This window comes from Dunckerocampus dactyliophorus, chromosome 2 (assembly GCF_027744805.1).
Source record: "Dunckerocampus dactyliophorus isolate RoL2022-P2 chromosome 2, RoL_Ddac_1.1, whole genome shotgun sequence".
NCBI classification, from domain to species: Eukaryota; Metazoa; Chordata; class Actinopteri; order Syngnathiformes; family Syngnathidae; genus Dunckerocampus; species Dunckerocampus dactyliophorus.
Window position 1 is genome coordinate 4,396,785 of NC_072820.1, and position 25,740 is coordinate 4,422,524.

The 25,740-nt window shown below is 38.9% G+C and overlaps 1 protein-coding gene across 4 annotated transcripts; it reads right to left on the reverse strand.

Moving 5' to 3' along the window:
- Positions 1-46: 46 nt before the first annotated feature.
- LOC129169799 (ETS-related transcription factor Elf-1-like) lies at positions 47-24,719 on the reverse strand. 4 transcript variants are annotated; one of them, XM_054756592.1, is made up of 8 exons: positions 24,588-24,719; positions 20,947-21,318; positions 17,592-17,712; positions 7,955-8,062; positions 5,051-5,206; positions 4,878-4,949; positions 2,737-2,932; positions 47-2,650 (listed from the first exon to the last, which is right to left on the reverse strand). In XM_054756592.1, exons 2-8 carry the CDS (start codon positions 21,004-21,006, stop codon positions 2,071-2,073), a joined length of 1,293 nt encoding a protein of 430 aa, XP_054612567.1. In that variant the 5' UTR covers positions 21,007-21,318; positions 24,588-24,719; the 3' UTR covers positions 47-2,070. The 4 variants fall into 4 exon arrangements, with proteins under 4 accessions (XP_054612567.1, XP_054612548.1, XP_054612559.1 ...); XM_054756573.1 differs by having other exon boundaries at positions 24,473-24,713; XM_054756584.1 differs by lacking the exon at positions 24,588-24,719 and adding an exon at positions 21,945-24,397.
- Between the last annotated feature and the right edge of the window lie 1,021 nt (positions 24,720-25,740).

A 25,740-nucleotide genomic window follows, 5' to 3' on the forward strand; every position in this document is an offset into this window, starting at 1 on the left:
ACCCCTTTTCAGTACAGCAAGCAACAGTATTTGAGTGTTGACATAAAATGAAAATATTGCGTCAAAATAAAACTTTTTAACAGTAACACAGAGCACTATTTGTACCTCTCGTTAAATATGTGCAAATGAACTGGAATCACTTTTACACAAAAACTGAGATTATATTTATTGTGTATAGCTTGAGCATAAGCTTGCATTCTACCACATCCTTACTGCATCATCACACCACCCAAAGCAACAGAAAACGCCACCTCTCCCTCTATTAAAACCATTCAGTATCAAGACACCGCCAGTAAACGCAAATAGTAAAGATTCCCCAATTAATAGTCTTACTTCATGTTAAAGTAGGACATTTTTTGCATAAAGTTCCCAGAGGTCAAAGGCACAGTTATAACTGAAATCGGTTGTCACAAATATTGGTGTAAAACACTTTTTTTTTTTTTTAAAGCTTAGTTTTTATGAGGAGTGTGGGCCGGCTTAGTGAATGAAAGTAAAATGAAATAAACTTGAAAACAAAACACATTGAACTTAGCATTACTTCATTATGAAGGGCCAGCCACTGTCATTTTTGCACAGTCGATATGCAAAACAAAACCTGAGGGAGAAAAATGGCAACAAGGCACAAGTCAAGCATGTTCACAGGCATATTGTAAATATACAATACGTTAATATATCAAGGCTTTACAGTTCCATATAAGCACTTACATAACTTCAGACAAAACAGAATGTGTGCATAGCAGAAACAAAAACTAAATAGTTGCAGTGTGAATATAGGAGGCACAGTAGCTAAATAAAAGTCGAGAGATCACTCATGATTGTCAAAAACAAAAAAAAAGTCTGCTGAAGATACCTTCAATACCAACAGCAGCAGTGCTAAATTACTATTCTAACAGTGATCCCTTATGTTTTATCAATTCATAAGACAAACAGAAGTCCATAAAAAAGTGGAATGTTTCCCTTAATACCCTCACCTTGATAAAAGGAGGGGCAGGATGGACTGAGATCTTCAGGCACTTTCAGAAGAAACATACAGCAGAGATAAACATTAGTGCAAAGTCATTGTCAAGGCAGAGGAATGATTCAGGATACGAGGGGACGGAGGGCAAAAGTAATGGCAGCTCAGAAGTGCAAGCGGAGGTGTGTGCAGAGCCGCTGTGGGTTCCAGTGTCTATCTTTGGTGTCAAATGTACTGAACATAGGAATGGCAGAAGACTTGTGATAACATCAGGTCAATTTCTGCAACGCTATGGGCTGACACAGTCCAACTTAAAGGAAAATGGCACTTTTTTGGGGGTGGGGGGGAATGTTGCCCATCATCCACAATCCTTGTTAGACATGAACACACACTTTTCTCTTTTCTGTGTGTTCTAAAAGATATAAAAACAGCTAAAAAGTGGCCATGTAGTAACAGGCACATTCATGATAACATGTAATTTAAGCATTATCGGAACTTCCTTCCTGGGCGCACTGATTTCACATAGCAACATAGAAACGAACGCTACACCTAACGGTAACTTTTCCAAACTCAAAAACAAAAACACAGCAGCAGTGGCGGCAGCTCTATTATGTAGCGTTACCTTTCGACAGTGGCCTGAGGCGTTGTGAGCGCGATGGCGATGCGCTATGAGCTACTGTGTGGTGAAGCTAGTTGCTAGACGGCTAGAAGTTAGCTGGTGTGGTGTGGCGAGGGGTCACTACGCCTCTGACGTAGTTCTTTGGTGTAAAAATGTTAACAATGTCGCTGTAGCTTGGTTAATATGCATATCATATGATATATAAATGGAGCGTTGTTGGCGCTTTTTCAGAAGGTTTTTTCAGAAGGCTTTATAAGTGCATCCCATTACGTGCATTCTTAGCTGCCTCTTTTTAGCTGTTTTTATATCTTTAGAAGACACAGAAAATAGAAATACGTGTGTTCATGTCTCACATAAGGATTGTGGCTGATGGGCAAAACTCCCCCGAAAGTGCTGTTTTCCTTAAAGAGAATAAATGAAATGCTTTCTGACACTAAAGAGTGGAAGGGGTCAGTGGAGTGCGGTGCATGTGTGTGCTTGTGGGTGGGTCAGTAATCTACTGATCAGAGCCAATAAGAGGCACCAGCTGCGGGGGCTCCACCTGCGAAGCTTTTGGTCCTGGCTGGGACTTCTCGTCGTGTGTATCCGGCGCATCCCTCCTGTCAGCCGAAGCTTGCTGCTCACACAGACTCCCCAGCAGCTGAGCCGTCTTAAAGACTGAGGCGTGACCTGCTGGTTGGAGAGACTGGACTTTCGGCAGATTCTGAAGGGTGCGCAGCATCTCAGCAGACACAATGGGCAAATGCTGCTCCTGGATGAGGCTGGAGTTGGAAGGTCGAAAACCCGTGTCACGAGCAGGCCTGCTACGTTGGGTAAGCGGGGCCTGGACAGAGCTAAGTGACGTCTTTTTCTGTGGGATGGGATCTTTCTCCTCCACCGATTGGTCGCTCGAAGACAGAGCGCTGTCATCAGAGTCTTCACTCACGCCCTCATCATTAGCACTGCTGTCATGTTCTTCATCCTCTTTGCTGCCATCACCATCTGTTATATAAATCATGTCTTCGGGGAGTGAGGTGAACTGGTAGACAAGGCGCTGGCCTTCCACCTTATTAAGGATGCCTCTTTGGTAGTAATACCTACATGACCACATAGGGTAGATAGAAATTAACAGAGCAACAATCCATGTGTTTTTCTCAAGTAAAGATTGATTTTAGTACTGTACCTGAGTGCTCTGCCCATGGTCTCATAATTCATATCTGGCTTGTTCTTGTGTTTGCCCCAGAGTTTTGCCACGGCCTTTGAGTTGACCAGTTTGAAGATTCCTGCGTTGGGATTCGTCCATTTAATGTAGCGGGGGCAAACCTGTCTGTCTTGCAGCAACTCCATTAGAAACTGCCACAGGTAAAGTGTGTTCCCGCCTGAGAAAAAAACACAAGAAGCGATGTAGAGTAAAACCCCACGAGTCATGATGGGTCTGCTCCAATATACTGTGATTTATCAACACGCGGTCGAAGTTTGAAAACCATCCATTCAATTGTTCCAATGGAAGTACAGTGGATCCTCGGTTAGCTTCCACCTCGGTTACCTTGTTTTTTGGTTAACGTCGACATAGGCCACTTTGGTATTTTGTAAAGCAACACATGTAAGATATGCTAAGAAGTTATATATATTTCAAGGAAAAAAAACTGCATCTCAGCTTTGTGATAGAGGTGAAAAATCCTATTAGTATGAACTTTATTCTTTGCCCTTTTTCCCCATTTTTCTTCTTTTTCTTCTTTAATAATCTTAGTAAATGTTTTTTTCATAATATCACTTCATTCGCATAATATTATAACTTTTACCCAACGTAATTTTACAAAAATTACATTTATTTTGTTTCTCATATTACATTAAAAAAACATTTTTTCTTCAACTCTACGCTACTAAAATGACATTTTTCTTCCTCATTTTATTAATGTAAAATTGAGACATTTTTTCTCGTGAGAATACGACTTTTTTTTCTCTTAATATTTTGACTTTATTCTCGTAAAATTACAGCTGGTTTTCCATTTCTGTTGTTTTGTTTTTAATTTTTCAACTATTTCGACTTTTTTATTCTCGTCATATTATGGCTTGATTCTCATATTATAACTTCCCCCCCAACCTAATTTCCCAAAAATAACTTTTATTTTGTTTTGCTTCTCATAATATTATGAGACTCTGACATTAAAAAGACATTATTTTTCCTCAAAATATTACATTACATAATCGTAAAATTCAGACTTTTTCTCGTTAAAGTGCAACATTTTTCTCTCAATATTTTCACTTTATCCTGGAAAAAGTACTGCTGATTTTTCCGAGTGTTGTTTTTTTTTTTTTTTTTTTTTTTTTAGTTCTCTTGTTAAATTCTACTTTTAGAATGTGCCACGGGACATACTGTGGACACTACGGCCTATGACGTCATCAGTGGTTGACTCGCAAAAATGTAAACACAAAACACATTTTTATAGTTTTACAATTATACTCTTCCATGCATAAAACAATTCACATATAAATGAAGAATGAAAGGAATAATAATTGGACATTTAAGGTTACTTTTACTTTCACTGAAGACCTGACTGTTGCCAATGCGGTAGAGAGATCAACCACCACTTTCCTGTTTTGCCATGAGTTATTTCTTGAGTTCAATAGTGTTTCTCACCTTCTTTGTCAAAATTCTGGCACTTGCAACTTTATTTGGCTTTATTATTTATCATTATTGTTATTATTATTATTATTATTATTTATTATTTTGGCTTTATTTACTGAATCCAAGAAATAACTCATGGCAAAACAGGAAGATTATGGAGGTTGATCTCACTGCCACGTTGTGTCTTTGGGAACAGTCATGTCTTCAGTGAAGGTAAAAATGAAGGTTAAAGTAACCTCAAACGTTCATTTATCTCTTTCATTCATCATTTATATGCATTTAGAATTGTTATGTGGATGTAAAACTATAAAAACGTGTTTTGTGTTAACATTTTTGGCTATCTCGTACGGATTAATTGGACAGACATTATTTCTTATCGCTAAAATTGATTTGGGTAACGTCCATTTCGGTAAGAGTCGGACCATTTTGAGCACATTAATGGCGCTAACCAAGGTTCCGCTATAATGCAAGCTGAATTGATCCGGTCCAGAGTCAAGCTATCACCATATTTTCTAACAGCACAGGTACTGTTTTAATGTTTTATAAGCGCAAAACTGTTAAATGCTGCTAATAACAAGATGCAAAATATGTCAAATCAATCAAATGTGTACTCAACAAGCCAAAGCATGAATTTGAGTCTCGGTTTCCAAATTGTACAGTCTTCAAGGCATTCAAATGTTGAGGTGCCACTGTACCTTTATTGTATTTATTCCTCTTCACTATTATGTCAGGAGTAGGAGATTCTGCCCTTCGATGACGTTTTCTACCTGCAAGGTGAAGGGGGAAAAACAATGCAATTTACATGACATTTTACATACTCCAAAAAAAAAAAAAAAAAAAAAAAAATCATCATTAGCAAGTGACTGACTTCTCTTTTTGGACTGCAGCTGTGTCGTAGGCTTATTTGTGTGCAACGAGTGCCACTCCGGCTCTTCAACAGCCCCCACCACCCCTTCTGCTGACACAGTCACCTGAGTGACAGGAGCAGTGATGACGTCACCCAGTGATGGCAGAAAGGTCTGGGCTGTGGGAAGTGTTCAGACACAAATTTAATGGAAAAGCACAGCACGGCGACTAAAAATAATAACTCACTGTCAAATGAGTCCAACACTGAAAGGCAGAGTGGGTAGGTGAGGGCATGCGAGTTAGGGGTTGACCAATAAATCAGACAAAATTGGTATACATTTGACTTTGTGATTTTAAGGCGCACAAAAAACACTTTTTTGGAGAATCTAAAGGGGTCTGAATGCTGGCTAATCATAACAACAAAGTGGCTTAGTTGGCAACACTGATCCCTCCTGTAACGTCTTCTTACTCTCTGGCAGATCAGGTGAGTGTAAGGTGTGTTAAGAAGGGGTGCTACAATGTCATCCACTGTACGTAACTTTTTCCACCAAGGGCCACTCTGATATTTTGTATAGCAACACATATAGACATGCTAAAAAGTTATATACATTTAAAAAAAAAAAAAAAAAACAACTACATCTCACCTTTGTGATGTAGGTGAAAAATACTGATAGCTATTATCACTATTAACTATCGTATTTTTCTTTTGTTTTGTTTTTTTCCCCTATCTGTGTTTTTCCCCCAAATATTTCAACTTTCTTCTCATAATGGAAGTACAGTGAATCCTCACTCTGACCTTATCCCGGGGATGTCCGATAATATCGGCCAATTTATATTATGTGCCTGATATCGGCATAAATATGTAATATTGGCATAAAAATGTGACATCCGTAGATATTGATATCAGGTTATTCCCTATAATGAAAAACAATTTTAAAACCTGCTGTATATAGGCCTATGCGATCCCATACTGGCCGTAGTCAAGGCATCCTGCGCGGCCGACACGCGGAAACACCTCGTCACGTCCTGTGGCACCCCTCGCAGCCGGAACCGGGCTCAACGCGCCAAAACCATGGGGCGTTGGCTGCGCCCCCGGGGCAGACTACACCGACGCCAACCAACTCGCCAGCCTGCAGCGAGTCAGCCAACAGCCCCACCCACGTCGAGGGCCACCAAATGTGGAGATGCGACCCTCAACGAGACAGGAGTCGAGGCAGGTGGCACCAATCAGTTTACTCTCTCTCTTGCGTATGTCTTCAGAGCCTTGCCATTCAGGTTTATTAGGCCCAGGGTCGCCATTTGGTGGCCGGTATTTGGGGCAGCTGGTCAAGACGTGGTCAACAGTCTGTAGGGCGTCTCCACATTCAAGTGGGCACTGTCTGCAAGGCCCCCCCACGCTGCATTGATTCTCCGAAACGTCCCACACCTGTCCTCAGGCGGTTGAGGAGTAGGTGCTCACCAAGGACTTCTGTGGGGTCCTCAATACTCTCCACTCAATAAGCAACCACTCATTTTTATGCCATATAATTAATGAAAAAAATGGTCTCAACAACTGTTGTCAATAATGTTGATTATCGACAATAATTCCTAGGACAATTATCATCCAGAAAAATGCGTTATGACAGGCCTACTTCCCCATCATATTTTGGCTTTCTTCTCAAAATGAAACATTTTCCCCAAACCAATTTTCATGCTACTAAAGTGACATTTTTCCTTGTAAGAGTTTATTCTCAGAAAATTGCCACGTTTTTTCCAATTTGATTACGACTCTTTCCTCTTAATATTTTTACTTTATTCTTGTAATGTTATAATTGTTTCTCAAACCTAATTTTCAAAAAAATTACAACTTCATTCTTTGTGTTGTTTCTCATTCTTTTTTTCAAAATACTTTTTTCTTGAATATTTCAACTTTATGCTACTAATATGATGTAATTTTTCCTCATAATATTACGACTTTATTCTCGTACAACTGCAACCTTTTTTTGTCAATATATTAAAATATGTTTCTGTTAATATTTTGACTTTATTCTAAAAAAATTACTGCTCTTTTTTTCATTTCTGCTCTTTATTTTTGTTTTGTTAACGTGTATTTTTAAAATGTGCCAAGGGCCACACTTTGGACACCCCTGCTTTAAAATATGTTTATGAGTCAGGGCGAACAGGAAGGCCAAATTTCTTTGTGGCGGTACAAATTTACCCGTGGCGGGCCGCTGCAAGTAAATGTATTGTAAACACTGAACGCACAATGTGCACCAGCGCTCCATATACAATGTGTGCAAATCGTTTGGTCACTACGTCTGCTGAAGCTGCCAACGTGCATGTGATTAACGCTTGATAATAATCTCCATAACCTTTAAAGACCCCATGAAATGGCACTCGTGCTTCCTTGAATTTATGAGTATGGCAAAGTAAGGGTGGTCAGTGAGTTCAACAATAATTCCGTCCAACTTTAAATTGTGTTTATATCAGAGATCCTATTCTCCAAAAGCAATTTGCTCCTGCTCAGAAAAAACAACAGACGCATTAATGGAATAGGGGTGAGGGAATAATAGCTTTTTAGTCCACGGGAAATGATGATTTACATTAAGGCTGAAAGTGTATCCTATCTGAGTCACTGTTCAATTTATTTTACCTCAGAAGTGCAAAACTCCCTGCTCTGTGTTGTGTACAATAAAAGGGCCTTCAACTTTCTTCCTAAATGTAGTGATTCATTTTGTACATGAATGCATTAAAATTACTAAAACTGTTCACTTGAGTAGCAGTGCGGCCTTAACGGAATGATATGGGAACCACTGCAATTCATCTATCATGAATTTTCTCATATCAAATGCCCATCCCCGATTCATTATCGATAAAACTCTTTCTCTGAAAACATTTATGAAACATTGGTCGACCTCTAACAGAAGATTGGACGGTGCACACTTACAATAGTGTTGCTCCAACGACAAGGTGTCAGAACAGTCCAAGTCAAGAAGTGAGTCAGCAGCAATAAGTGTTTCCATGGTCTCGTCGTCTCCACTTTCACATGGCTCCACTTAAGACCGCAGAGAAGAGCACACCACACAATGGTTAGATGGCAGATGAAGACACAATTCACAAGTATCAACACAACAATTACTTTGAATCAAGTGGGACTTCCAGGTAATTTCCCTTCAAGAAGCAAGCATTGTATTCCCGCAAAAAACAAACATTTCTCTTACAATTCTTTCTCTTCCGATATGACACCGATATTGCAGACACTGACATCCGATCCAATTTCGACACAAATCATACATATTTTTATTTTGTTTGTAGTGTGGAATGTTAGAGAAGGCTTGATCAAGTGATATTACTCAAACAAGAGTCAGCAACAGTTCCGTAAATTCCGGTGTATAAACCGCACCCACTAAATTTAGAGAGAAAAAAAAGATTTGTACATATATACAATAAGCCGCACCGGTGTATAAGCCACACGTGTCCACGTCATAAAATTATATATTATTACTATAATAATATCAAAGCTCTGGCTTCAAATATATGTAAAAAAAGGTTTTAGCCTTTTTATTCAAACAAATGCATTATTGTCTCTAGTTGATGATTCACATGCTAACAACTGGCAGCTTCATTACATCACTTTTCTGTCAGTAAAGATAAGACTTCAGGATGCTGACCTTTTATGTACAAATATGACGGTTTTAAGCGTGGGGGTTTCCATTTTTGTCCTAGTGTGTATTGCCTTGACTTCTGTCAGTTCAGGGCCCAGACACTATATGAATAATTGTGAATCACAGAGCAGGACTGCTTAATGGACTGTTTTATATGGTGGTGCCACCAATGTGATGAAGTACCTTGTTAAGGTGTATATTTAATTATCAGGGGCAGCCAAGCCAAGAGGCACTAATGTCCAGTTACTGTAACCAGCAGTAGAGTAGTGATAACCGGTGACAAAACCATCATCTCATCCTCTTTCAAGCAAAAAAAAAAATATATTATATATATATATATATATATATATATATATATATATATATATATATATATATATATATATATATATATATATACATACATACATACATACATACACACAGTATATATGAGGTACACTCAGGGGGCGGCCCAGGGGAAATTTGCAGCCCTTGGCTTGTTTTTTATTAGCCCAGGGCACATTCTTAAAAACACAATAAAACGAGAAAACAAAAAACAGCAAATATGTAACAAAAAGCCGTAATAAGGGGGGATATTGTTGAAATATTGATACTAATAGCCCACATAAATCACTCAAATATGCATATTGAAGCAAATAGCATGTATTTTTTTGCATAAATTATGCATTTTCAAGCATAAAAATTGATAAATGAACTAAAATAGAAATACAGTATAAGCCATTAAGATCACCATTCAACTTGTGAATGTAGTATTCTACATTGGTCAGTAGGTGTCAGTACGAGCGCCATACTTGATCAAGATATTGGTTCTACGAGAACGAAACAAGATTTTAACATTACTTTTAAGAAAAGCACAATGAAAAAGATGACAATATACTGTGTGTATGCTGCCAGCCCCGCTTCGACCCACTGAGACAAAGAGACGGTATGACTGACAAAAGGGCTCACTCCGTTCATGCCGTTGTATGGAACAAACGCCTCAAGGTGCTGAAAGCAATGACCAGAGTGAACCCTGTTCCTGCCGGCTTGGATACAAGAGACGAGGAAAACACGCATACACGTGGCAACATATTGAGGCTGGCAAAATCATCACGTTCATTTTCATTTATTGTGTCATTGATTAATTTTTGTATTAATTTTTGCCCGCGAGACATTTTTTTTCTAAACGACAAGTTTTAACCTTGCACTACCCCTAATAACATGGGTTACTGTTGCGGCCATAGCCCACGACAACCTAAAATTCAACTCTGAACCCCCAATGTCACTTCCTGTCTGCCACCAATTCCGCACGTCTACAAGATAAACAGCTTCTTTTCTCAGATGATGTCTAATACGAATGTAAAGGTTGACTACAGTATATGGATGCTATTTCATGTGTAGATGCCTCTAATAATGTTGAAAAGCGTATTCACAATATCGTAAGCAGGTTTTCTATGCCATAACTACGAAAATATTCTATTAATAAAGAAGGAAATTTGCCTGGAACCAATTAACCGCGATAAACAAGCGATTACTGTAATACCTTTTGTCATTTGTAATACGTTGCAGGTTGTCTTCCCCCCGCCCCAATACATACAGTATATAACTATTATTTTTTTTCGCATTTTAATTTTTAGTTTTTCAGTATGTTTGGCCATCCCTGACCTACACAATCGAATAAGATACAACAAGCTCAGTTTTTTTTTCTTTTAGGTCAGAATGGCCTTCATTTATGTAACTGCGCAAAATTAAATTGAATAAAACACCTACCAGCAATGCAGTTTTATACATTACTGAACATTACAACTCTTACAATTAACATAAGATCAACTAAGATTTGACTGTGTAGCAAAACATAGTAAGCAGCACACACTTAATATCGATTACGGAGTATAAAATCCATCTCAAAAAGATCAAAGCAGCATTGATTGACGCTTCTCTTTGAAGGACCTGGAGAACATCTGTTAGAGGGCCACCAAAAGCTGTCAGACATGGATATTAAACAACTTGACAGGGTAACAAGATAAAAGATGCAAAGCAGGTAAGTTATAAAAGGTCATATCTTTTATCTAGCAGGCACAAACGTGGCTTTGCAGTAGTTTTCTAGCTCACCTAGCCTAGCCCGCAGCTGCCCATACAACTTGGGAGATGAGAGTAGAACGAACCGACACAACGGCAAAGACTTACTCTTAACTCCCAGAACTGATGACGGGTAAAGCTATAGCGTTGATGCTGCAGCAGGAACCCACCAAGTCTACATTATCATGCAATTTATGAGCCGTCTTTCGCAGACTACAGCAAGGAATGTTATGTTTAACTTCCTGGATTTTTTTTTTTTTTACGGAGGGTGGTCCTTGACCTCGAATGTGAAACGAGCATGCGCGAATCCCGACCTCGATTTTTATTGGCCACCAGGGAATATTCAGGAAATCATGAACCATTGCGATGTATGTCGATATATTGAATGTTTGATATCAGCACCAAGCGTAGTATCAGTATCAAGTTGATATTTATTTTCACAAATATATGCAGTTTGTATATTGTTATACTGTTTGGGCTTTGAGGTTTAGAATGAGAGCCATTACTATTTTTTTACTTGTTATTTTGTACTATTGCTTTTATTTTTGCTTACGATTATATGCAATATAAGGGGAAAATAGTAGTATTTTGTTGATATTGTTCATTGCCTTCTATTGTTGATATTGTTGATTGTTATCTGCAATCCCGGCCCTGTATATACTTGGTATCGGATTGATCCCAAAATTTGCGGTATAATTACTGAATTATATTTACAGGAAAACTGCACCTTTTGGGGAATTTTGCTCATCATTCACAATCCTTATGTGAAACATAAACGCATATTTCTTTTCTGTGCGTTCTAACTACGTATATCTGAAATTACCACAACCGCCGCCGAGACCTTACAAGGATGACACAGTTAACCAGTTGACACACCTGAGTGGAAATATAGACAAAGCAACAGCGACAGCCTTGCAGAAGGTTAAACACCGCGCAAACAAGCAAGAAAGAAGTTCAATGGAAAAGAGTGAGTATACTATGGCGAAAACCATGGAGGATTATGGAAAACAGATGCAGCAACTTGTGGAGAATTCCAACTCCCTGCATCAACTAATTTACAGTTTGATAGAGACTACCAACGCCATACAAAGAGAAATGCAAGGTCTGAGAGTGGAGAATAAAAAATTACAGGAAAGTTATGACGCACTGGGAGCCACTCTCAAAAAAGAACGTGAAGAAAAGGATAAAATCATTGAGAAGCTGAAAAACACCATAGATGATATGGATCAGAACACACGAATGAATGACGTGGTCGTGACGGGACTTCGAATTAAACCAAGGTCCTATGCCAGAGCAGTGGCGAATACTGAAGAACCAGACGAAAGGGATGTCGCCTCAACAGAGCAACAAGTTGTTGATTTTTTGCAATCGAAGGAGGTGGATGTAGACATCCAATCTATTGATACTTGCATCCCACTGTATGGGAGGAACCGCACTACACCCGTCATCATCGTCAAATTCACCAACAGGAAATACAAGGTTGCCCTGCTGAAACAGGGAAAGAAGCTGAAAGGAACAAATGTCTACATGAATGACCACCTGACCAAGCGCAACGCTGAGATTGCGAAGAAAGCACGTGATCTGAGGAAGCAAGGAAAGATTCAAGGAACATGGAGTGCAAACTGCAAAATCTTCATCAAAGCAAATGGAGGACCAGAGGCCAGAGTTCTTGCTGTCAAAGACATCAAGGACCTAGAAAGATATTGAGGTCTCCCAACATGGAGGAAAACAGCTTTAATATGCTACAAGAAGATCTACAATTGGACACTTTTCACTTTACAGATCACAAACAATTGGATATGGAAAAAGATATTGATCCAGACTCAAATTTTTTCTCTCACATTACAAACGACTGCCGTTATTATACGGAGGAGCAATACAACAACAGTTTCATCAACGACGACAAGTTATCCATCATACACATAAACAGCAGAAGCTTGAACGCAAACTTTACTAATATTAAACAATATTTGAATCAATTCAAAGAACCTTTCAAAGTTATAGCAATCTCGGAAACTTGGATTAATGCTAACAAAGGAATGGACTTCGAGCTGGAAGGATATGAAATGACGTGTGCAAACAGGAACAATGCAAATGGAGGAGGTGTGGCCTTATACGTGGACAAACATTTGAACTACAAAATGGTAAAGAATATGTCATTTGTCATTGATAACATTTTAGAATGTATAACAATTGAAATCTGTAAAGAAAAAAGCAAAAATGTGTTAATAAGTTGTGTGTACAGAACTCCAAAGTCAAAGATTGGAATGTTTGAGGATTGGATTAAGACAACGTTTACAGACATAGGTCAGAAAACTATTTTCATATGTGGAGACTTCAATATTGACCTCTTGAACTCACACAAGTGCAAGGAAACAGATGACTTTATAGATACAATGTATAGCTTGAGTTTATATCCTAAAATCATTAGACCAAGTAGAATAACAGACCACTGTGCCACCCTCATCGATAATATATTCACCAATGACTTTGATAACAACACCATCAGTGGCCTGCTAATTAGTGACATCAGTGATCATCTTCCAGTGTTTACAATCTACAATGAACATTATAAGAAAAAACAGGCGGAGGCAAAAAAGACTTTTCAAAGATTGCGTACAGAGGACAACATCCGTGCCTTCAAGATAGGTCTAGAAGAACAAAGTTGGGAGAGTGTCTACAGTGCAACAGATGTGGACGAGGCATATGACAGCTTCCTTGGTACTTATATGGAGCTCTACGATAAGAACTGTCCCTGGCAAGAAAAGCCCAAGAAGCAAAAGAAAAACCAGCAGCCATGGATGACAAAAGGACTAAAAAACGCCTGTAAAAAGAAGAACACATTATACAGGACATTTATCATTCAACAGACTAAAGAAGCAGAACAAAAGTATAAGACATACAAAAACAAGTTGACAACTATCTTGAGAGTGTGTAAGAGGGAATATTATAGTCACGTACTAAATAAGAACAAAAATAACATGAGAGCAACTTGGGGCATCTTAAATAGTATTATAAAGAACAACGTTAAGAAAGCAGACTATCCTCCCTATTTCATGGTTGGAAACACTTACAGGAATGACATGAATGCGGTAGCTGAAATGTTTAATGAATATTTTGTAAATATTGGACAAAAACTGGAAGAGGAAATTCCAAAACAAGACACAATTGATGAAGGGATTGATATTATCGATAGGAACCTTAATTCTATGTTTCTCACTGCTGTAACCAAAAAGGAGATCACTGACATTGTTAACCATTTTAAGGCAAAAACATCAACTGATTGTCATGGAATCGAAATGGAAACAATTAAAAGGGTCATCAATGAGATCGCAGACCCGTTAACATATATTAGTAACTTATCATTTCAGACTGGAATATTTCCAAGCAAAATGAAAACAGCCAAGGTGGTTCCAATTTTCAAAAAAGGAGACAAACACCAATTTACAAATTATCGACCAGTTTCCTTGTTACCACAATTCTCGAAAATTGTGGAGAAGCTATTTAATAATAGGTTGGACAAATTTATTAATAAGAATGAATTATTGGCAAGTAGTCAATATGGTTACAGAGCCAACATTTCAACTTCTATGGCACTGATGGAAATCACGGAGGAAATCACTACTGCCATAGACAACAGAAGATGCGCAGCTGCAGTATTCATGGATCTGACAAAAGCTTTCGATACAATTAATCACACTATTTTAATTTCAAAATTAGAAAGGTACGGAATTAGAGGTTTAGTCTTAAATTGGGTTAAAAGCTACCTAGCAAAGAGGAAACAATTTGTAAAGCTAGGAGAATATACATCTGGGAGTCTACACAATACGTGTGGAGTACCACAGGGGTCCATACTGGGACCAAAACTGTTTAACTTGTACATTAACGACATTTGCAAAGTAACTAACAACTTAAAATTGGTCTTATTCGCCGATGATACCACTGCTTTCTGTTCTGGTGAAAGCACACAAGAACTCATTAAAAAGGTCAAGGATGAAATGGTCATATTAAAGTCATGGTTTGACAAGAATAGATTATCTCTGAATTTAAGTAAAACTAAAATAATGCTATTTGGTAATAGTAGAAAGGACACGTACGACCAAATACAAATTAATGGAACGGATATTGAAAAAGTGGAAGAATATAAATTCCTTGGGGTTATAATAGATGAAAAAATGAGTTGGAAATCTCATATTAAATATATACAACAAAAGGTGGCGAGAAATATCTCTATATTGAATAAAGCAAAATATCTTCTTGATCAAAAATCACTCCACACTCTGTACTGTTCCTTAGTATTACCATATCTAACGTATTGTGTGGAGATATGGGGAAATAACTACAAAAGTAATCTTCACTCACTCACTGTACTGCAAAAAAGATCTGTGAGGATAATTCATAATGCCAAGTATAGAGAACATACAAACCCTTTATTTTTAAAATCACAGATATTAAAATTCGCAGATTTAGTACACTTTCAAACCGCTAGAATAATGTATAAAGTTAATAATAACTCGTTACCCAAAAATCTAATCAAGTATTTCTCAATCAGAGAGGAGAAATATGATCTTAGAGGAAAATTAAACCTAAAACATTTATATGCGAGAACAACGCTGAAAACCCATAGCATTTCCGTGTGTGGAATTAAATTATGGAACGGATTGACTCAAACAATGTACAGAGATGAGCAAATTCAAAAAACAATACAAGCAGTTGATGTTTGCCAAATACAAGGCAGAAGAGTCCTGATTGTTCTGTCAGGTTTGTTATTTTATTTTATTTATTTATTTTTTTATTTTCTATTTTATTTTATTTTATTTTATTTTTTATTTATTTAATTAAATTTTATTTGTTATTTATTTATTTCTATTTATTTATTTATTTTTTTTATAATTTTCTTTGTTGTGTTTAAAAAAAAAAAAAAGCTTTGTTCTTATTTATTTATTTATTTATTTAGTATTGTCATCATATTATCATTATTATGAATGTTCTCTCTTTTTTTGGGGGGAGGGTTATCTCACCGTTATCTATTATGTGTTATCCTGACTATCACTGAAAACATGACATGGAATCCAGGAAGTGAACTACATGTACTGTACTAGATGTAGAATGGATGGGGGGTAGGATTAAATAAGCTTTGCTTCTTCCTACTCCTTTTGGACATGTGGAACTGTCAAAAAATGATTCACGAGATGTATTCCATTGTAACCTTCATGTTCAAATAAACTAAACCAAACCAAACCAAACCAAACCAAATTAGCTTTTTGCTGATAACGGATATGCCGATATTGTCCAACTCTCAATTTCCGATTCCAATATCAACCCATACCGATATGTGCAACATCACATATCTTTTTCTTGAGTAAAATTGTTGTAAAGTAACAATACTTGTAAATGAGTACAGTTGTTTTGTTGGCTACTCCACCCAACTCTGAGTAGATAATTCATGTATTACATATTTTATATAAGAATACATTTGTGTTTCTTGTGCCTTGATTTATGTTGTTGTTTTTGGAAATATTAAATTTATTTTTAGTTAAAGGGGTACTGTTTAAAATACATGAATGTGCTGATTATTATTTTGATAACTTTCATGTTCTTATTTTATATTCTTATTTTATTCAATTATAACTACTCAATGGGATCAATAAAGTTCTTATCTTAGCCACCTGAGAAGATCGAATACATTCTTTTTGGTGCCAAACTGTTTCCCAAGTGTATTAGTGCGTGTGTGAATGTATAAACGACAGGCATTAAGTTAAATTTCTTTGTAGAAAGGCGCTTTATGAAAGTAAGTACATTTATTTGTATTCACTTACAGCGCAGCCTTGCCACACCCAATATGGCGGCGACGTTGACATAAGGCTCAGCGCTTGATGCGGCGTCCATGTACAGTACTGTATATGGTTTTGACAACAGCTCTTTCTGTTTCCCAGCGTGTTTGTTGAACTGTTGTTTTAAATGGCTGCTAAATTACACGATTAGGGCTCACATGTTGATTATTCAGCATTATTTGTTGGCAGTGTCTTGTCTGTTGTTATTTACCTATTGTGTTGCTGTGTGATGTTTTTTAGCACTTTGTTTAAAAAAACCTTGAGTAAGAATGGTATGTGGAATGATACCCTCCTCCCCCGATATTTTTATGATTGTGGTAAGGTTGTTGCCATTGCTCTACTTGCAAAATAAATAGTGACTTCTTCCTCCCTGTCTTGTAAGCGGCACAGTATTTACTTCATGATTCAATATTGTTGATGCAATTCTGCGACTTTGACGGTAAAAATTCGATGGCGGCTTTCAATGTAGGGGAAAAAAACGTTCTCGATGTTGACGGATATTTCATCGGTCACATTTATACTGTATGTCAATATCGGTGGCCGACTACCGACAGAAAAAGTATGAGCCAGCTAACAATGCACGTCATGGTTGGTGCCTATTTTGATGCAGCATGTACTGTAAATAAAAGGATAAAATGTAGTTAGAGGTGTTTTAGAGGGTTTTGTAGTCAAAATAGGCACTTCTCATGACATGCAATGATAGCTGGCTCATACTCAAAGAACAGAAAAGGGAAATAAATATGTTTCCCTTTTTATGTTTCATGTTTCACATAAGGATTGTGGATGATGGGCAAAATTCCAAACAAAGGCCAGTTTTCCTAAGCATTTTCTTTAGCATATCTTGACCGACACTGGAGTGCTTTCAGCGTGTTTAATAACAAATAAAGTAATAGTATCAACTTATTAAAAAATATCAAATTTTGCTGTATGTGGCCCTCGACGAAAAAGCTTGGACACACCTGGCATGAGTAGAAAAATGATTTCTATAAAGGAGAACTTCATCATAGGTATCATAGGCACTGACCTTTAAGCAACTGGGGGTCTTCTGCCTGTGGTTCTTCGCATAAAAACCCTGAATATGCCAGCAGGTGGTGATGTGGAAACGGCTCCATGATCACAGCAGGCACATCTGAGTGATCTTTCAACTGCACAAACGACAAAGAAAGATAAAAACACGTTAATACACTAACCGGCCACAACATTAGGTAAAGACACACAATATAATGCCTATAAAAATGGACGGCACGGTTAATTTTAAACCTCTCCCACTGTGTTAAAAGTGAGTAGAAGTTTCATATCCCAGCAACTATGGTGTGTTCAAGGACCGCCGAATAAAGCGCAAAATCTCAACGCTTGAGGAAAAAACATGATCAGTGAAGCATAAACACATAAACATGTAAAAATTGTGTGTTTTTTTTAATAGTTGTACACGTTTGCCGTACATTTTACCCGTATTATCATGTACTGCGGGGTATACAGCTTTAAAATAAAACAATTCAAGCACTGCGGCAGGCTCATGCATGGGCATTTAAACTGATATTTTGTGAACAGAAAGTTTCTTCTCCATGCGCACCGCTCCGACAGTGTAGAAAAAGAGAAAAAGCTAATGTAGGGCTCTGCCATCATGTATCCATCCACCCATCTTCCATGCCGCTTATCATCACCAGGGTCACGGGTATGCTGGAGCCTATCCCAGCGAGAGGCGGGGTACACCCTGCACTGGTCGCCAGTCAATGGCAGGGCACATATAGACCATTCACACCATTCACACTCACATTTATAGCTATGATACAATTCTAAGTCATCAATTAACCTAACATGGATGTTTTTGTAATGTTGGAGAAAATCCATGGAGAAAACCCACGCACGCATGGGGAGAACATGCAAACTCCACACAGAGATGCCCAACGGAGAGTTGAACCCAGATCTTCCCAATCTCCTGGTCAACATGCTAACCATTAGGCCACCGTGCGTCCCGTGACATGACATACAGTATATAAATTATTACTGATTCAATGTGAACAAGATGTGTTTTCTGCAGAAAAAAACAGCTATTTTCAGCCGGAAAAAAATTAAAGAAGAGAAGCACTCAGAGTGGGCAGACCTCCGCCATAGTCGCCCCCCATATCGTGATTCACACCAAAATAATAATCCTACATTTTTTGGATCTGTCTTTGATATTTTTGTGGCGTTATATGCACAAATGCTGAAAATGGTCCTATCTCACAATCCTTTACAAAAATTCCTGGATCCAGATGGTGATCTGGATCACCCCCAAAATGTAATCAGTTCTTACATATCCCATTTCCGACATTTCCTGTAAATTTCATCCAAATCCATTCAGAACCTTTCAAGTTATTTTGAACGCAAACAAACAAACAGATAAACTGCTGGGATCCACTGGTGTTTAGTATTGCATTGCATCATGCTGAGCTGTTTTAAGAAGAACGTTCAAAAACCGGCACGAAAATTATTCCAAAAACAGAAGGACACAGGACTCAAATACCAGGACTCTGCAAACGTCAGAGGATTGACTCCATGCACTCCATGCTTTTTTTTGGCTTTTTGGCAACCCTAATTCAAAAAGCCACCTCAACGGCAGCATCTCGGGAACTGCGTCACATGCAGTAGAGTGCCCTAACGCCTCTCAAAAAACAAAACAAAAAAGAACTGCCAGGGCAAGACGCGAAAACAGAACATGTCCTGGGAAAACAGGACATTTCTTCACCCCCAATTTAGATCAACGGTATTATAAACAGTTCTACCTACAATACTTTTTCTTTTACATTTAAGTCACGTAATGACTCAAAACATTGCAATAATACACTCTGGTAAAAAAAATTTAAGACCACTTGAAAAATTGCAAGACTTTGCATTTTGCACTGTTGGATCTTAGGGAGTTCTAAGTAGAGCTTCAAAATGCAAAACAAAGAAATTGTTTGTTTAAAAAAAAATCAGAGTAAACAATTTGTGGAGACAGGCATTAAAGTGAAAAAGGCTGTTCATCTACTGATCAAAACTTTAAGACCATAGCTAAAAAAAAAACCAAACTCCCCTAAAATACCAATAAAATGTTAAAAAAAGGACTCGGCAAAGAGTAGCTGCGCCATTCTTGTTAATCACTTCAAAAATTGGTGTGTGCCAGTGTTTCCAGGAGGCTAGTCGGAATGTTGCTCCAGGCTTCACGGAGGGCATTCACTGTCTGGAACTGATGTCCATTTTTGTAAACTTCCCTTGCCATCCATCCCCAAATGTTCTCAGTTGGATTTAATTCAGGGGAACACGCAGGATGGTCCAAAAGACAGAACTTATTCCTCTCAAAGAAGTCGTTTGTCAGGCGGGCATTGTGAAGTGCAGCGTTGTCTTGTTGAAAAAGCCAGTCATTACCACACAGACGAGGGCCCTCAGTCATGAGGGATGCTCCCTGCAACATCTCCACTTAGCCAACTGACGTTTGACGCCCCTGCACAACCCGAAGCTCTATTGTTCCATTGAAGGATCATGATGGCGCCCCCTCCACTGTGCTGTGTGGAAAGCATCTCAAGTGGGATCTCCTTGTAACGTTGGAAACCATCAGGGCCGTGAAAGTTCCATTTTTTCTCATCAGAGAATAAAACTTTCTTCCACCTTTCAATGTCCCAAGTTTGGTGCTCTGGTGCAAATTCCAAATGGGCAATTTTGTGGCATTGAAGGAGACGAGGCCTTTGAAGACCTTTTGTGTTCCTAAAACCATTCTCTTGCAGATGCCGTCTGATGGTTATTAGACTGCACTTGGCACCAGTAACAACCTTCATTTGGGCTTGGGATGGTCCCGTGTCTTTATGGAAAGCCAATGGGATACTCCGGCTCAGGGCCGCTGACATTTATTTAGGTGTACCACTTAACTTTTTTGTTCCATAACGATCTTTGAAGAAGTTTCAAATGTCTTACTGCTTCCAACCTTAGCAGCAATGGCGCGCCGCGAGATGCTTTGCTTGTGCAACTCAACAGTCCGACGGCATTTCAAAGAAAGAAAGCTTTTTTGCCTTTGCCATCAAGAGAACACGACAGTGTGAATACCTGACAGAAAATGGCACTGAATCCACATTTTGGCTTTTTAAGGCACTGGTCTTAAACTTAAATTGCTTACTCATTACTCAGTCCCATTTTTATGCTCTACTTAGAACGTCCTTCAGATCCAACAGTGCAAAATGTAAATCCTTGCAATTTCTCAACTAGCCTTAACATTTGATCAAGGTAGTACCTTTTTAAAGAGACATTTTCAAACAGTACTAATTGGATTTGGCAACCTAACAAAGTGCATTCACCTCCTTTTGTATTTATCACAACTGGCAAAAAGAAAAATCCCCACAATTGACACGCTGTTGACATCTACTCACCCCTGACAGGTTCACATGGTCACTGGCGAAGTCAAAGATGAGCTCTGATTGCTGTAACATGGCTGAATATGCCAAACGAGCCTGCAGATGTAACGGTGTGGCTATAGCATCCCAGTTCTGAGGGCTACGATGTGTTTTTGTCGTTAGGCAGAAGCAATTATTGGGCCGAATCGCCTGGTGAATTGCAGCGGGCAGAAGTTGTGGACCTTCAGTCGATCGTCGGAGAGCATACCCCAGGATGTGATGATACTGACGTCTCAACAGTGACTGTGAGTAGACTAAATGACCAGAAGATGTCACGGGAAACAAAGTTTTTCAACTTTAAATGGGGAAGTGGCAGCTAGGAAATTTGTCCTGTGGTCGGGGTTGAACCTGTCAGAAAAGAACATAAGAGACATGAGTATCATAGGCGCGAAGTGGAAATGGAGACCAAAAGGTCACCAATTGCATACTTATTTGACAGGGACGTGTGCTCACAGAGCTGAAATACACTTTAAACAGTACAGACTGCTTTTTACTATCGTGCATCTCACTCGTATCTTCTAAAAGAGGCCAAACCACCAACAGGAAGGAAGTGTTTGAATTGTGATGTGCGTGTGTGTGTGTGTGTGTGTGTGTGTGTGTGTGTGTGTGTGTGTGTGCGTGCAACTCTGGGGAAGCAGCTGGCAATGAACATGAAACGTTGTGTCTTTGCGCAACATTCAAGGTCCCGCAGTCGTTACAGTCACATTCCTTACAACATGTTGGGGACATTTAGAATCAAAGCAAGCCGTCATTTATTTTGTTTTCTTGTTGTTTTTTTTTTAAATCCTGTAATCACTCCAGTCCTTCCTCTCCCATCCTCTGATGATTCTTGCTCCTCGGTCTAACGCGTTTGAATAATTCTGAGGTTAAAATGATGCTGGAGGGATTTACTCTCTCCCGCTGTTGCACAGATGCTTCTTAATTTGCAAGTTTAAAAGAGAATTCATCAACATGGTGGCACACCTGCACCTTACCTTTAGGTCTTTTCTGTTGAAGATCCCGCCACTAATCAGGTTTTGAGGCCTCTACAGTAGCTTCCTGGGGAAATAGCTTTGAGGAATTAATTCTCTGGCATATTTTAATCCCATTAATCCTCCAACCTTAGCGGCTTTGCGGTTCTTGATGTTTTCTTAGCTTCTCGGGGGTGAGTATGAGAGTGCATCTTAGCGTGTGAGACGGAGGCGCAACATGTTTGGGTCAGTTATCAAACAGGAAGCACAGCTCAGTTAGGAGGCACCGCTTCCTGAGTACTTGTGCCAAACCACTGCCAACATATTAGACAGCAATGGCCTCCTCATTTTTCGCTTCCTGTGATGTTTGCATTTGTTGGCGCTGCTGGCGGCTTTCAAAGAGTAGTTTGCACCTGAGATCGGTACTTTTACAAACGACATCCTGTGCGTGGCGAAGAGAGACAAAGGTGCGAAAAATATCAGTTGAAATTCATTTTAAAATAAGATGATATGTTGCAAATAACCCCATTTTATTGGAATAAAATGATACCTACGAACCAACATGGCCGACTTGCAGGAAGTAGGTTCTAAAAATGCTCTCCAGTCTACACGGCAACACTAGGGCAACATCGATGTAACAAACCTTCTAGCCAGTGAAGTCAGGCTTTCAAAATAAAAGAGGCACACCAGTAAAATAGCACGCTAAAACCGTGTACCGTACAGTCCGCCCTGCACGGGACAATCCGGTCTTATGAACTGCGGTGTGGGTTCGCGATACATTTTGCACAGTGGGTGCGCGCACATGCCTTTCCATGCTGGTGAAAAGCCCTCCCCATTGTGTACATTTCAAGTGAGGGACACTCTGCCTAAAAGTGGAGGCATTCTGTGACAGAGTATATACCTGAGAGTTTAGGAAACAACAAGGCAATGCGTGGAGGCGAATCGGACGCGGCGGATCTCCTCAGCTACGTGCGCCCCAGGACCCCTGCCTCCTGGCGTCGACGTCAAGGTGCGGTGCACCTGCTTTTGAACACTTCGCCTCCGTAAACGGACAAAAATGAAAGCAGCGTGCTGCCATTGTTCAGTATGGGAGCGAGAATAAAGTCAAAATATGCAGAGAAAAATGTTGTATTCAAATTTTAAAAAGTCACAATTTTCTGAGAATAATCTTGTAATATGAGGAAAAATAATGTCATTTTAATAGCATAGAATTTAAACATTAAATACATTTTTTTAAGTCGTATTATGAGAAACACTTTATGAAAATTATTTAAGGAAGTTGAAATATTGGAATATTGGAAGTTGAAATATTTGGAAAAAAAACAGCACAAATAGGATAAAAATAGCAAAGACCAAAGCTAATAGGCTTTTTCACCTATATCACAATGCTGAGATGCACTTTTTTTTTCTTGAAATAAATATAACTTGGCCCTTGCATCCTCTCATTTTTCAGTAGGTGGCCCTTGGTGCAAAAAGTTTGGACTCCCTTGGACTCCGAATCCCTAAAATACATACAATTTCACTTGGATGCAAGATTTGCTCTGTAAACCGTCACACAAATCCGATATTTAAGGTGTTTTTGTCTTTATATAAAGAAAAAATCTTGTGTATGTTGACCTACATTAGACTGGTGTTTAAAAGATGAACCTTCACAACCTTCAAGTGTTCTGTAGGCGGCCCTCATTGGAACAACTCAGTCAGTGAATTACCAGCTACTGTACTTCCTTCCTAACCTGAATTTCAGGCTCCGGTTGCGCAGCGTGGCAAGTTGCCATGTTTTCCTTTTAGTAGCGAATGCAGCAATTTTTTTTTTTTTTTTTTTGCTGCGGACCAAATCTCTAATTCTCGCATTGTTCTTTCTTTGAACGGCAGCTGCTGTCCACCGCCATTGTGCTGCCTGTATATTCATTGTTAGCACGCCCTGCAGCCTGTCAGACGACTCCGCAGCCTTTGTTCATTGGTGCTCTGGTCACATAGGTTTGTCTCTGTGGCCTTTGCACGGGGATCTGAGCCTGTGAAGTGGCTGCCAAGCCCCTCAGGACACTGATAAGGCCCCGTACCGTTCATTCCCCATTTTGCTTGTGTGAGGGTAAGAGCGCGAGATAGAAAGAGTGTGCGTTTGTTGGACAGAGAGAGGTTTGTGTGTGAACTAGGCCGTGCTGATAAGAGTATGGCGAGTGAGGGTGCAGCTGATAAGGCCCTCGGCTTCCCTGCTGTAACAGGGCCTTGTTAAATGAACACTGAAATATGGAGTAAGGGCAGATTGGGTATCAGGGAGTTCTGGTGGTGGTCACAGCAACTCTTTTTTTTACAACACTCCTGATGTTTATACACTATACGTTTGTGTGTGTGTGTGTGTTTGATAAACACCCCATGTTAAAAATGTGAGCAGCCTGCTCTGGAAACTGGTTTCACTTTCCTTTTTAGCACATGCCGTTCACATTGAGCCAGCCTACAGGCTAGCCTGTAACTCTTCTTTTTGAAGTATTATGGCGTCAAACAGAATAGCATTTACTAACATGATGACATCAAAGAAAAAGCAGGAGGTTTACCTTGGGTTGATAAATTGTATGGATGCAGCAGGACAGCGGCCGACCGGAGGATCCAAAAAAAGAAAAGGAAATTGTTCTCATCTGGCAAACACGAAAGCCTCATCTGTTTACATACCAGGGATCGCTTTCCTTTTGTGAGAAGTCCAAGTAAAGTGACTCTGGTTGTTTATCACTGAAGTTAAGGTAGATCTTCCCACCTCTCTTCTCAGTCAGTCCTTGTCAGATCTTGCTCCCTCGCTTTTTTTTCTCTTGAACTGCCCCCCTAGTGAGTTCTGATTGGTTACCTGTGTTGTGAGTCAAGGTAACCCATAGTAACAATTGTCAGCGTGGAGCAAATGTAAACACGGGTGTATTTGCAATGTAAAGCAGAGAACCAAGCAACCTGCAAGCAGACATACACTTTATAGTGGACATTAGGGGTGGGCGATACTGCAAATGAAAAAGGTAAATACCGGGCACAGTATTGCCAACACTGATGCTGATAATGATACTTTACAAGCTCGTTGAAAGATTTTGCCTTGGATTTGTTGATCCTGATCCTGAAGATCAACAAAATAACAAAAATACAGTTTGCACTTTGAATTTTGTGGCTTCACTCTATCATATTTAAAAAAATATATATTCATTATTAAATCATTGCTGTTTCGTGGTTGAAAACAGCCAATTCTTAGTCTTAAAAAAATACGTATTTAAGCAAATGTTTACTATTTTTTGTCTAAATTAACTCATTCAATCCCAGCCGTTTTTCAAAAGACAACCCCTTCGGTACCGGCCATTTTAGACAACTTTGACTGGTTTTCCAAGGCACACAGAATATTGTGTTCTATGGCTATATAAACATGGAACCTAACAAAAGAAAGATTCAACTCCCGTCTTTCATCAGAAAAAAAAGTTATTTTCTACCTTTTTCCATTCTTTAGTAATCAGCAGTAGAACATAGGTACGTTTCAGGAAAATATCAGTTCCCGACTAAAAAAGGAAGAAAACCAGCTTTTTGTGAAAAGATACATTTTAACCATAACCTTCACTTTGACACAATTTTTTTGCTTTAGCTTTGGAAATAACTATACCACAAGATAAACAACACAAAGAAAGGTTTGTTTTACATCAAAATATCAATTTATTTACAAATATAACACCATGAACTATTTACAATTTTCACATTTGGGACTGAACTGTGTGTGTGCATGTGTGCGCACACGTGTGCGTGAAAATGTCCTTGCGTAACCTTCTGCGTAACCTTCTGCACTTCCACATTCTTCCACTTC

Excerpts from the sequence above, each read along its gene's own strand:
- LOC129169799 (XM_054756592.1), bottom strand. The coding sequence starts at position 21,006 with ATGTTACAGCAATCAGAGCTCATCTTTGACTTCGCCAGTGACCATGTG. Across the intron at positions 8,063-17,591 it reads AGACCCCCAGTTGCTTAAAG|TGGAGCCATGTGAAAGTGGA; the intron begins GTCAGTGCCTAT and ends TGCGGTCTTAAG. Across the intron at positions 4,950-5,050 it reads GCTGCAGTCCAAAAAGAGAA|GTAGAAAACGTCATCGAAGG; the intron begins GTCAGTCACTTG and ends TTCACCTTGCAG.